The 14,351-nt window shown below is 36.3% G+C and overlaps 2 protein-coding genes across 2 annotated transcripts; both read right to left on the bottom strand.

The window, feature by feature from the left end:
• Positions 1-429: 429 nt before the first annotated feature.
• On the bottom strand, positions 430-7,437 carry LOC120346652 (actin, cytoplasmic-like). The gene is made up of 7 exons (XM_039416448.2): positions 7,159-7,437; positions 6,356-6,574; positions 5,326-5,434; positions 4,375-4,536; positions 3,619-3,740; positions 2,440-2,614; positions 430-1,687 (listed from the first exon to the last, which is right to left on the bottom strand). The coding sequence occupies exons 1-7, from the start codon at positions 7,297-7,299 to the stop codon at positions 1,473-1,475; spliced, it is 1,143 nt and encodes a 380-aa protein (XP_039272382.2). The 5' UTR covers positions 7,300-7,437; the 3' UTR covers positions 430-1,472.
• A 1,484-nt stretch (positions 7,438-8,921) lies between these two features.
• On the bottom strand, positions 8,922-10,885 carry LOC120341498 (thiopurine S-methyltransferase-like). The gene is made up of 2 exons (XM_039410025.2): positions 10,527-10,885; positions 8,922-9,617 (listed from the first exon to the last, which is right to left on the bottom strand). Exons 1-2 carry the CDS (start codon positions 10,860-10,862, stop codon positions 9,231-9,233), a joined length of 723 nt encoding a protein of 240 aa, XP_039265959.2. The 5' UTR covers positions 10,863-10,885; the 3' UTR covers positions 8,922-9,230.
• Between the last annotated feature and the right edge of the window lie 3,466 nt (positions 10,886-14,351).

Here is a 14,351-nt window from a genome sequence, read left to right on the forward strand (position 1 = left end):
CACTTGCCCTTGTGCGCGTCCCCTAATCAAACAATTGGATTTCACAACTCACTCAAGAATTTTCGACGAAAACACACAAGTCTGCACACGCGTCGATAGATGGTGGCAACCCGAATTTTCCAAATTGAAAAGCGGCAATACAAAACGGAGAACACCATAAGTTTCATATAATGATGGTCCGCGACCGATTAAAAACGCTTTTTTAGACATTGCCAAACGCGAAATTTCGGGTGCTACCGTAGTATACGTATACCAGGGCATGTTCCTTTAGAATGGTTTGCTTTACTGCCTCAACATTGATACGCCGTACAGTACTAGTATGTGTTGTACGAACAGCTCAGATTTGTGGAATTCACAAAAATAGGAAGCAAAACAAAATATAATCTGGCCCTTTACCACGCATTTTTTTGTCCACGGATTGTCATGAGATTTTCTGAGTAGTATTTATTTCGCCAACACAATCACAGATTAAAATGATCACAATTAAATTAATAATAAAGCAAGGTGATGAATATTCATTTTTCATTTACTAATATATTTTAAATATATATATATATTATTATTAAGTACTGTGTCAAGTTGTACTTTCTGGAAATTTATAACAGATAGTGAGATTTTTCTAACGACGATAACAAATTTGCAAGATCGCAAAAAATATGTAACAAAACTAAATATAATCGGGCAATATAGTCTCACATTGTTATGTTCACAGATTGCCGATTGGCATTTTAAAGAAGAAATGCTTTCACCTTGTCGTAAGTCGACGCAACCGCGAGTTGCCATGAACACAATTAAATTAATATAGAAAGACATTGGATTGAATATTGTGCGACAGAAAGCCAATTATACACTAAAAAAGTCGGCTCTTTTTAACGAACGCGTAACTGCGGCGAATTTCCGATTTTGAAATTCTTTACAATTCTGTTGTATATATTTGATTTTATTGCTTCTTCGCACAAGTTGCAATAAACTCACTTTGAGTCCGCAAAGGTTTTCGCGGGTGAGAAAATAGTCCGCGACCAAAAAAGGTTGGGAAACGCTGGTCTAATCCTTTCTATTTTTCAAACTGAACCCAATATTTAGACAGAGAATATGCGCATGAACTCTCGATGACAATATGGTTAATGAAGACAGCCGGGATGGCTTAAATGTAGGCCTATGTAGTAAAATCGTAGTAGTAAAGTTACAGGAGGCGTCCCGCTTGAAGTCAAAAAAATATGGTAACCCTACAAATAATATATATATATATATATTAAGTATTGAAGATTTCATTACGGCATTTGATATAGTAAAAGAGGCAAAGGATAGTGTGACTTTGCATATTGCAGATTTCATTACGGCAAAATATTACAAGTGTACCATAGGCCGCTTATTGGAACACTCGCTTCTCCGTTTTGGTGCATAGCCGGCTTTTTAATGAAAGTATACGCAAAAGTAAGGTCCAAGCGATATTCTCAGTTATCCTTGGTTTATCATGGCGCCTGGTAGCATTTCCTCTGCACAATACTCGGTCCACATTCTTCATATTCATCTTTTGTTATCCAATATTGTTGGAACATTCCGGTTGAAGCCAGTACCGATCCTCCAAGCCAGGCACAATGTCTTCGGTCGGGAATCGCCTCCACCTGTACAGTGATTCCTGCAGGAGCGAATGCTTGCACTTCTTTCTGCAGACGTTCAGGGAAGCCTGTCAATATGGTCAAATCGGAGAAGTAAATTTAAAAGTTTTATTCGTTGGGCTTCTGATGAACACACAGTTGATCATGTTTATCTAAGAAAGTCTGAATATGGTCAGCTGAAAATTTACAGAAATATATTTGTGTAAGTGTGGTGCAAAACGCTCTTGAGTAAATTTGGGGAACTCCCGTAGTGTGCGTAGCAGGTTAGAGTTAGGCCATAACTTTATTCAGATTTTCCTTATTTTAGTTTTTCTACGAGTTCAGGGACTGTCTGTGTTAGCCAATTGAATGTACCTCTTGCCCATAGGTTTCCGTCATTTTACACAACTTGATGTAAAGTAAGCGAACAAAATTAGTTACCTCCATATTGGCGGTACACACACTTGGCGGTACACACCTGGAACGCCAAATTTGGAGCATCGAGATTCGAGAAATTGCTATGCTATCTAGTTGAAGGTAAATAGCGAATAACGCGGTGGCGTTCTTATGGTAACATGTTTTTTCGCAATTTTCGAGTCATGAACTATATGGCGTTCTTATGGTAACACGTTTTTCGCAATTTTCGAGTCATGAACTATTTATTCCCTTGAACATTAGTCAAGCAAAAGCGCAACCAGAAACGTTAAACAGCTTTCAAGTTGAATACCAGCCAAATACACTAGACGGAATTTCCAGCAATTCGGAGAAGCGCATTTATGGTCGTGACAAACAAATTTAAACGCAAATTATCTGCGTGATAACGACAGACAACATAATATACCTGGGAATAAAGTGGATCCGCCCTCCAGTAGAATATGTTCAAACAGCATATTTCGAATGTCTTCCTCACACCTTGAAATAGATTTGAGAACCAATTCATGAAGAGTTGTTTCTTGATCTGTCTCTCGAAATAGTATTTCGGGGCAACTGAATTGTTCTTCTGATATAGTGAGATCCTGCCATAAATCATGTCAGGCGCATAATTTTTAATACAAATTCATGGCATGTTTCAATTTATATGGAAATTTTATAATCAAGATACACAATATAAAAATAATTTCAAAATAATCTTGAGTGTATGAACATGTGTATCACAAATTTCAGCAGAATTAGCCAGCTCACTGCTCAACACAATATGATATAATACAACTATCAGTGTATATAGGTAAACATACAGTACTATGAATTCTCCGCCAATCAGAATTACGGGCGAGAAAATAGTTAGACAAACGATACAGACAATATAAACAAGGGTATTATCCTGCTTTTGCCTCGCCAATATCTTTAGTGTGTTATCTCTAATTATGTTTATTTTAGGATAAGTTAGATTCGGCGGCCCATTTTTCTCTGAAATGTAATAATAATTCAATCCAACCTAAGAACAGCGGAGGGGTTCGATCCCACCCTCCGTCACTTTTTAAAAATGTAAAAAGGGCATTTTCTATATCATACATCAGCGGTTCTCAACCGGGGGCCCTCGGCCATCTAAGGGGGCCACAGAGGAGTTTGAAGGGGGCCACAAGGATGGGCTGAAATCTGAATTTACTTTTCAAGAAATCTCACAGCTTTTCCTAGTTTGCTGCTCAACAAGGTTATTTCGCAGGGTGTTTTCGCTCTCTTTTGTGCAAATTGTTTTAACATAATGGGATTTGGGATCTATCAATGAAAATAACCCTATTAATACCTCTGGAATATCAAAGTGGGGGCCATGAGTGCTAAAAGCCTCCGAAAGGGGGCCACGAGTCATAAAAGGTTGAGAACCACTGTCATACATAGTAATTTTTCGTAGCTTGAAACGATTTTCAGACCCTCAAGAGTCAAGAATCTTGAAAACCCACCCGCTGGTTGATACGGTTTTGACCACGAATCATTGGAATCAAAGATACGTCACCGATATTTTTATTTTTGTATACTAGCCCATATGAACTCGACAGAATAATAAATAATTGTGAGAATATACCTTCCCATCTGGGAGTGTGTAGGTTTTGTTTATAGAATCGGTCGCTTTCTTTTTCTCCTCTTCAAAATCAAGGGCAACGTAACATAATTTTTCCTTGATTTCTCTCAATATTTTAACATCACCTGAAAAAGATGCGTGGAAATTTTAACTCAATAATTGAATGCTTTGCATTCTAAACAACAAAATTATATGATGACAAGGGCATAAGCTGATGAATTATTCCCAGAACGTAATGAAATCTTTTATCGTTTATTTTGATAGCTGTCCAGTCAAAAGAAAATATTTCAACGTGCCGTCATTTTGTTGGACAAACAGCCACTTAAAAGGAGCCACAGATATCTCTGCAAAAACTACTTTTATTTGCAAGGACCGGAATCTTACCCGTTCGAAATCACTTACCCAACTTATTACACGTTTGGGGAGCTAGAGAGGGAGGGGTCGTGGAATTGGAACTCGAGATATGAAATTCGCGATGACGACACAGTTAAGTCATACGCTTTAACTGCAAGGCCACTGATCCGCCCGTTTTTAACATAGCTTAAGAAGTTTTAAGCGCCAAATTTGATCTTTATAAATTGACATTTCTCCTCAACCTTGCATGGCTAATAATATATAATTACTGTATGCTAAATTGCTAATACCGGCGGCGGCACTTATATATACTGTACTGCTAATCTATGCGAGGAATCTAATCGTCAACGTTTGTGATTTTGATATTATGTATACATGGAGAACACAAAAGTCGTGTTTTCTTACCTGAAGTTGCAAATGAATGTCCTTTGTCATTCAATAACTTCAATAAATGATAATCCAGATCAGTACCGGCCTTGAACATATGTGAAATAGCTTTTCCGATGATTTGACCGCCTTGCATTGGAACTACACGGGCGACATCTTGGCCAACGCTAACCACAGTAGCTGAAAAGTATAAGAACATTTGATAAGAATTGCCAATATTTGCTATAAGCTGTAATTGTCGTCAGGCAAGGAACTACTTACTACTAACAAATTAACCAATAAATTTGAGTAATTCGATATTGGTAATACGATAACATTCGAAGGTACTCCTGAAGTATGCGCACCAAGATGTCGCACAACCTGAACCCCAACCTGATACACAACCTGAGTTCAGGTTGTGCGCCATCTTGGTGCGCATACTTCAAGAGTTCCCATTCGAATAGTAGCTTTCGCCATCAGATGTAACAAAATTCAGTAGTTTCGCATGTGATTATTAGCAATATACATGATTTATCGTGTTTTACATGCATTTTCGTGGATTGAATTGTTTCGCAATAATTGATCCGGAGCAAAATCCTGCTCCGTGAAAACGAATGGTTTTCAAGATAAAAAAGAAAGAGAGGTGATTTCAACGAGTAATATGAAATCTCCAATCATTTTAAGGCAATTCTCAACAACATTTGTTATTATTAGTTGACTTCAATTCATCTGTTGATACGTATGTTTATTTATGGGACTAAATTGCATTGTAATCTTAATATCGGAAATAATAAAACATATTAAGGCATTCTTATGGTCTTTGCAGTTATATCGAGTTAACAGCTATTCCAGTTCAAGCTAGTAACCTATATTATTTTTTTATATTTCGGAGTCAGGTCAGTATATTGCACTATAACTGTTAGTTAGTAGCAGTTGTAACATGCAAACGTGGTAGTTAAATGTAACCCGAACTGCAAATTAGATTCTAACCTGTTGTATATCCGTACACATATTGACAGAGATAAGCATGTGAGCAAAGGTAAGCGCGAGGAACTTTGATTTTCTCAAAGATGGTTTGCGTCGTTTTCTCTCGAGAAACCTGGTATAAAATGATATTCAGTTTAGCGTGGAAAACAAGAAGTATATGAACACGAGAGTTACGCGTCGGTACCGATAGATTCAGGTATTCATTTTCAATATACGATATGAAATAAATAAAAGACATGTAACAAATTACAAAAAACGGATATCGGCCTGTTGCAGTATACAAATATAGCAACGGAACAACTGAATATTAAACATTTACTTATTTAGACACAATCATATTGAAAAGAATACGAAATAAACTACGGATGCCACAATAACTATGGAATATTCCTTAAAGGTTTAGCTTGCCACTTTCTAAAATGATCGGCGACACATAACGAAATGCCGTGTAAAATGTGATAAATTGTTAGTCAAAATAACGGGCACCATAGGCATCAGAGAAATTTAAAATAACAAATTCAAATCAATTGATACAGTAGATGCGAAAAAAAGCAATTTTTCACCATGAAGGCCCCGTTACGCTGTTATACATCATTAGAATATCTTTCTTATGTATGCAGTGTCTGTAATATAAGTGTGTGTAATAGTATGATGAATTAGCTTTCTGTGTTAAAAGTTTAATTGGAATCGCTATCTATGATGTAATTTGTGGCAATGACGAAAAATTTTGCGTCACGTTTTTAACACTCTATATATATATATGTGAAAAATTGAGAAACGTACAAACTTCAATTTTCCTGTTACAAACTCTCGAAAATAGGTTAAATGGCAAAAACAAATCAAATAATACGCATTCTAGAATATATAGGATTCTAATATCACGTATGAGATTTGCGTTGATTTTTTCGAAAGAGTTTGCCCAAAACTATCCTACGTTTATCTATTTGAAAGACCTCGAAGAAATAAGTTATAAATTATAATTCTGAATGAAAATTCAACCATTTTCCCAGTATTGTTAAACTAGTTAACTTACAATTGGGTTTGTAACAGCCTCTGTCAAAAATACTGATCGTTGCGTTGGGTCTATTCGCAGTTCGTTATAGAAAGAGTGAAACCATATTTTTTCAATGTCATCCCAGTTTGTAATAATGCCTCCTTCTACAGGACGAGTTGTTTTCTTTAAGATGCTATTTTCGACTACTGCTTCGTCCCCAACGTAAGTGTCTTTAAGGTGAGATCCTACAATGCCTGGCTAAAATAAAGAAAAATTTGTGAAAAATGTATCAGTAAAATAGCGGATAAATTGAAAAATCACAAAAATAATCAATCTAGTGTTGTAAAACTCTTGGAATTGTGTTTTCACATCTTGTAAGTGTAAGTGATGTCTTAAAGGTGAGATCCTACAATGCCTGGCTAAAATAAAAAAAATTTTGTGAAAAATGTATCAGTAAAATAGCTGGTAAATTGAAAAATCATAAAATTAAAAATCAAGTGTTATAAAACTCTTAGAATTGTGTTTTCACGTCTTTATTGCGAACAATGCTTTGAACAAACAGTCACTGATACATAATGAGATACAATTTTGGAAAGACTATAATCTTTCCGCTTCGACAACCTTTGGCTTTTCCTACATGGGTCTTGGGTGTAGTTATTGAAAGAGATGGCATGGATGACATGAAGCTGTTTTGAGCTTATCTTGCCCGTCTTGATTTCGATATTTATATTTGTTTATTTTGGATATTTGCGTTCCACCCACGTATTCTCAACGTGTTGTTGAAACTTTCGCCAGATCCACTGCTCTATACCTTTGATTAATATTTAAAAATAGGCCCTTACTTGAACTTTTGGCCGTCCAACAATTGATGGAAATATTGCTCTTGGTGCATCATCACCAGCGAACCCAACCCTCGTCAAACACGATCCTGTGTCAATCACAACAGCGATGTCAGGATCTTCTCTGGGATCGCAATCGGCCATGTCTACGGCTGGGTAGTAACCAGTAGTGGGATTCAGCCGGTTTGCACCGGTTCTATAAATCCGTCTCACGGAATTTTATGAGATAAGCGAACCGGTTAGCAATACTGGTTATTGTCAATGTTCAGTTTGTACAAAAACCGACTGAAAAATATTACTGTTGTGATGGAACCAGCTGACAAAAAATTTGAATCTTACCACTGGTAGTAATTCAGAATATTAAGACAGAGAAAAGCTTCGACTTGGCTTGACTTAATCCTAGCATCACCTCAATTACGTATCCCAATTCCTAACGCCCATGCCAATCTAAGCTGCGGATCTAATTACACGGTAATCTTTATGAATTAAATTTATTCATAATAACCCACAATTTTGCCTGGGGTTGTGTTGAGTCCTTACGGTGGTGTCGGGTCGAGAGGGATAGGTACATAACATAAGTCTTATTCACCCTAGTTGAGATTACCAAACCCGGATTATATCGATGGTTGAATACGATTTGCTATTACTGACTAAGCCTAATTAAGCGATAGACAGGAAGTTAATGATAACTGAACAGTTCTATTCAATATTGCTGAAGTCTCAAGCTACGTATGAAGTTCGGCACTGTCCTTGTATCTCTGATTTTGTTTACCCTGATACCCTGGTAAGATTAGATTACTGCCCCACCCTTTTCTGTTTAACCCAACTTGTCCAAAACTAAACAGACTAAAAGAAAGCCGAGTAGAGAATTGGTGACGTGAAAATATCAGGATAGTGCAAAAAATACAATTCTAGACCAAAACAAACCACGGGACGTTTTTGACACAATATATATATCTTTTACTTTTTGGCTAACGCTCTTCGTGGTCGAAGCTTTTACCGTATATCTCCAAAGTAACCCGTGCGAGATGAATTGCCCTCAGAGATACTTTTTTGTTTTACTCCCCACCTAAATAGCTGCAACTTCACAAGCGATTCGCTATGCGATGATTCGCTAGTATTGTGATCATTCAGCAATACGAAAGCTATGTTTATTTACCTCGCGCGACTGAACACATTACTTCTATGAGCGGATATGTGAGGAGTGAACAAAAGACTGACGCACTGAACGAACGAAGGGACCATACGTATCGCCGCCTTAATATAATTATCGAAGATGAGTAAAACGCACTGGTATTTTAGTATGAAAGAAGACGTGAAAATCCGGTAACAGGGCTGCCACCCTCGATAAAGTCGACTGAAAACAATGAAATAAAAAACAATTACAACAAACGATTAGTAGCCCCAAAACAGAAACCCAGCAATTTAGAACATAATCCAAAGAGAACATAACTATTGTGAGAAGCGTCCTTGATTAAACTTTTGGGTACAATTATACACAGAACATAATAAGTTTAAGTGTTAAATAAATTTTCTTTATTTTCGTAGAGGTAATTAAAGGTTTTTTCGGTCACTCTGCTTTATGCGAAAAGGCAAGTATACGTCGACGAAGCCATCTGGCAAAACCAGAATTCGCACGTTTAAATAAACAAAACAAAAACTCCGACTCATCAAAATCTAAAAACACAAAGTATAGTGATGAAGAATTTACTGGATCAGAAGACCGGATTGTTAATCCGTAAGGACAAAGGAATAAAGTTTTTTTTCGACGTACGGGAAATCTTTTTTGAAAAAAGTAGTTAATTTTTTCAAAAGGCCACATTATTTGTTACATTTTAGTTGTGATTCGATGGTGGCTGACATTGATTAACCGGAGATAAAAAATATTAATACTATTTTAGTAATTCATAATTTAGATATTTCACTTTATCCAAATGCAGGGGGCCGTAGTTTGTCCATCCTTGTTCTAGTAGTCGATGATTTTATACAAATTGGCTTAAAAAATAGTCCAAATCAGAATTAAAAGTACATAATCTTCCGATAGAAGCAAGTTGCAAGAGTAATGAAACAAATGATCACTTCTTCGTAAGATAGTAATAATGTTCTCTCGCTACTGGTTTCGGTACACCACGGAGGTATCTCTCTCTGTCAACGTCAAGTATAGGTTTTATATTGAATATATCCCCAAACGCATCGACAACCATTACAGGTGAATTTGCATACGTTGGCGGTTTTGGATCCATATATCCATTGAAGTCAAACGCACATAACAGATAGTTGACGTCCCTTGTCGTCTTTTTATTGATGACATCAGCATATTTTCTTCTCTCTTCGGGTTTTATTGCGATAACGCTCCCGTAGTCAAAAACTGCGTCGCATTTTTCGAATGAAGCACTCGGTAAATTGAAAAAGTCGCCGACGTATAACATGATATTACAGCCCGCTGTTGTCGATTGCAGGATCTAAAAGAACGGAAAATATTGTTAGTCAAATTCTATAATTTCAATTTTGTAACGTACATGCACTCCATGAAAATTCTTGTGTGCGCAAATAATGACGAATCGCCGTGAAATACAGGCTAAATATTTTTGCGTATGTCTGATTTTGGATATGTCCCTACCAATTTCAAGAGAAAAATGTCGTTCTAAAATGTTACGTAAGTAATGTTAGGATAGAATTTTACATATTTATCCTGGGAGAGGAAAGTCGATAAGACGGCTTATTCATATGGCGAACGACGGCCTCTCGTTCGGTTACCAGTCCATATTGGGTATGGGATTAGGTAGCCAGGTATTTGTTTTGGGAGCATGGACTTGATGGCGGAGGAAGCCGTAAACCCGTAACCCACCAGCGTTTACGTTAACCACCCCACGGCGGCGAGGGGTCCATCAATCCTCTCACCCATAACTATCCCCGCCTGGAATTCGAACCGCTAGTACGAGGATGTTGGTAAATATTTTCTGCCATTTTATACCACTGACTAGTTATGCTACTTAGCAATAATTATCTCAGGATCGTGACTAAAACATCGTCCATTTAGGTCTGCATGAAATCATCACAAATAACGCTAACTTTGTTCTTGAAACAATCGCCACAAATAAGGGCTATAAAGTCGGAGAAAGTTTGCAACTAAATCCGGGTTAAAAATAATTTGTTGACTCCGACGTCTAAAATTCGGACTCCATAGCCCCGACCAGTATTCCCCAGCTTTCTATTTTACGAGGGAGGGGGTTCAAGTCTATGAATCAGTTTAAAAATATACATTTTACTTACGTTAAGTATTGAAGCAAGGTGTCACACATGAAAATTAAGAGGGGGATGGTGTTTGAAATTTTAGACGGGAAGTCACTGGGCCCCCGACATAAACTCACCTTGAAACTGCCGTCGTTTTTAACGACGAAAGTCATGCCATGCTCATTAAAAAAATCAGTCAATGCTTTCTCGGAGCAATCCACGCCAATGACGGTATGGCCTTTATCAGCTACCCATTTCATATCGTATGATTTCCCACATAACGGAAAAAGCACTCGGTATTTTTTATCCGGTATCGGAAACAGCATTTTTTCACGCTTCAATAATTCGGGGTTGAATTCATTGAGCTGGAACGGAATAACCGGGGCAGAATTCCAAAATTTCTTCCAATGATCTGTTGTCCAATCGTGGTCCGTGATCATTGGAAGGTCAAGCTTATCTGTGGATACTGACATGGTACTAAAGTGAATAATTTACGATTATTTAAACACTGCAATAAAGGCTAAAAATAAACACCAACATTTCAAATGGGATTTGCAAATCTTCAAACCCATATGCCGGTAAACTTAGCCTACGTATCAAGTTAATCATAGTACGTCACTGCAACCTATGCGTATCCGTGATAATGCGAGGCTTGTAAGTCTTTACTCATTACTGTGTCCAATCATCACTTTTTACCATTTAAAAAAAAATTGTAAGTGTAAAGACGAATTTATTTTATATTTCATAATCGACATATATGTACCTCAAAAAATCTGTTTCCCAAACTGTTTCTCAGAAGGTCACTAAACTTGCCGTGCTGCCCCAAACTTACAGGATGTGTACAGGGATTTGCATCGTCGGCGTTTGTGTTTCAATTAGTGCTGAGCAACTTCGAACATTGACGATTTCAGTTAGCATCTTCTATGACGCTATAATGCCCGTTTCGTAGGTCGAAAAAGTGCCGTTGCGACCTATCTGTGTTCCGAAACGCCCAGCCCTAGTCACAAATAATAGTTCTTCACAATAATGATAGAGCTCTATTGGCCTTCACACTTTTGAAATGATGGCATCGTTTCTACAGTTTTTCGTCTGCGTTTCCAAAGCCTATTTATTCCGTATCAGGTTGTGTAAAATGTCACAAACTGAATAGCAGATTTTATTTGGGACAATTTACCTTCACTCATGGGTTTCGCTGCTGGCGTTTTAAAATTTTCCGTCGTCATTTCAGTACCCTATCTGCAATTTTAAGGAGGTTGGAATCTTTGACTGTGCTTGAGTTTTCACTCATTTATATTAAATGACTCGAACTGGCGTACTCAACTATCTGCCGGAGGAACTGGACTCAATAATCGAGTCGCCAGTTGCTCAAGGTTTAAGGTTTTTAACACAGCTAATCGAATCTATCAAATGTTATCTTTAATAGCCCAAAAACCAATGCGATTTAGCTGCTAACGTTTTTAAATGCCGATGAAGACCGTATCTGTGCCCTATGGTATCATAAAACCTCAGTTTTGTAATGATATCATTTATAATTCATAATTAACTTCTTACCAGTCATTTATAATTGTCCGGAAGTCGTATATTGGCAAAGTTCCCGAGAATTGAAAAATGTATGTTGCGTGCAAAATTAACCGAAATGCTTATTATTACGCCGAAGTCAGGCTGATTGATTTGGTTAATTAACAATAAAACTAGAAATAACTTTTACGATAAGTATGATATTGGCATGACGAATTTGCATAGGACAGCTCAATTATAGTATATAGAAAAACAAAAAAAATTGTTTAAGCAGCTATTTATTTTTACAATGAAGAACTTTTTTAGAGGCATATGTTGTATTACACAGAATATTACTTAAATCAAATAGAACCTAAAAGATAAAAAAGGTATCGAAAAATTGAAAAGTAAGCTCTCATTTTATTCGTGATCCAATCTGACCTTCAAATTGTCTGCTTTTCAACGACCATATTGACGTATATCATTGTATATAATAACAAAACCAAATAAAAACAAGAAATACAATGAATCAAATGACCTTTGGTTTCATATTTTACTCTTTACGTTTAGTCTAGTATTAATTACAATAATTTGTTGTCTGGAAAATCAATCGCACAAAAACAATTATGTTAATAATAACGAAGATGCAGTTTCCCTCTAAGAAAATGTTACACTGAGCAAATGTTTATTTTACTGAGCATGAATATTTTAAGGCTGAGCAGAGTCTTAAATGATTTACAAACTATGTGAAATATTACATCAGTATAATATTTTATAAGAATGCGAACGAGATACACATTTAACTCGAAAACATGGAATGAGTATTCCAGCTAGGCGTTAGAAAATATGACGAGTCACGCTTTGAAATCGTACTGGCACAAGTGCGCGAAAATGAAATTCTATTGCGTAAATGGTCTGGTTGCAATGCGCACCTCAGATGGAACCTTGGCGAAAACTCTTTTGTCAATAAATACGAAGAAAATTTAGATAGACAGAATATTGAAAAAATCATTATGCGACAGCATGTCTGTAATGAGTCACTAAAATCCGTTTTGCCTGGTTTTAAATAATAATTTAAAATTTAAATAATTGTTGTGTAAATCCTTATATCAAAGAAGTTAAATTAGTCCTGAATTGTTGATGCGTGCCTTTTCCGATAATAAATAATGTAAATAGAGTTTGATAAATAACAAATTTCCGCAACACAATAAACGCACAACGATTATTTAAATTTTAAATTATTATTTAAAACCAGGCAAAAATGCCCAAGGATTTTAGTGGCTCATTACAACCATGCTGTCGAAAAATGTATTTTTTATTATTCTGTCGGACTAAATTTTCTGCGTATTTGTTGACAATAGAGTCTTCACTCTTCGCTATCATTAACATAATTATTTTTTGTGCGATTGATTTTCCAGAAAACAAATCAATGCAATTAATACTAGACTAAACGTAAAAAGTCGAACATGAGACCTAGTCTTTTTTTATTTTATTTGGTTTTGTAATTATATACGTCAATAGGGTCGCTTAAAGGTGGAAATTTGAATGTCAGACGAAATCATGAATAAAATGCGTGCTTGCTATTCTGTCGAATATAACACATACCTTTAAAAAAGTTATTCGTTGTGAAAATAAATAGCTGTATGACAAATATTTTTGTTTTTCTAACGATTAACCCTATATATATATACGATAATTGAGCAGTCGTATGCGAATCAGTCATGCCAGTATCATATTTAATGTAACATTTGTTTCTAGTTTTTTGGTAATTAAAAAAAATCAATCACTATGACTTCGGCGTAATATTTAGCATTTCTGATAATTTTGCACGCAACATACATTTTTTTAATTCTCGGGAACTCTGCCAATAAATCGACTTTCGGACAATTTCATAAAGGATAGGTAAGATGTTAATTATGAAACATAAATGATTTTGTTACAAGACTGACTATGGTTTTATGATATCATAAGGTACAGATGCGGTCTTCATTTAAAAGCGTTAGCAGCTAAATCGCATTGGATTTTGGGCTATTAAAAATACCATTTGAAGGATGCGATTAGCCGTGTTGTGTTAAAGTCCGTGAACCGTGAGTCTCGATTCAAGTATCTCTGGCGGATAGTTGAGTATGCGAGTCCGAGTCATTTAATACAGATGAGTGGCAACCGAGTCAAAGATTTCAACTTCCTTAAAATTGCAGATTAGGTACTGAAATGACAACGGACAATTTTTTTTGCGCCAGAAGCGCGACCCAGGACTAAAGGTAAATTGTCACAAATAATATGTGCTATTGAATTTGTTACATTTTACATAACTTGATACAAAATGGATGTTTCCCCTACCCTTCACACAAGAAAAATGTTCTCTATACTTTACCATTGCAAAATTCTTAACACTTATTTTGAGACTGGTATAATTAGTACTCCGAATTTTGTGTGGGCTTAGAACGGATTGAGGGCATTTACGG

The sequence above is a fragment of the Styela clava genome, chromosome 1 (genome assembly GCF_964204865.1).
Source record: "Styela clava chromosome 1, kaStyClav1.hap1.2, whole genome shotgun sequence".
Classification (NCBI taxonomy): domain Eukaryota; kingdom Metazoa; phylum Chordata; class Ascidiacea; order Stolidobranchia; family Styelidae; genus Styela; species Styela clava.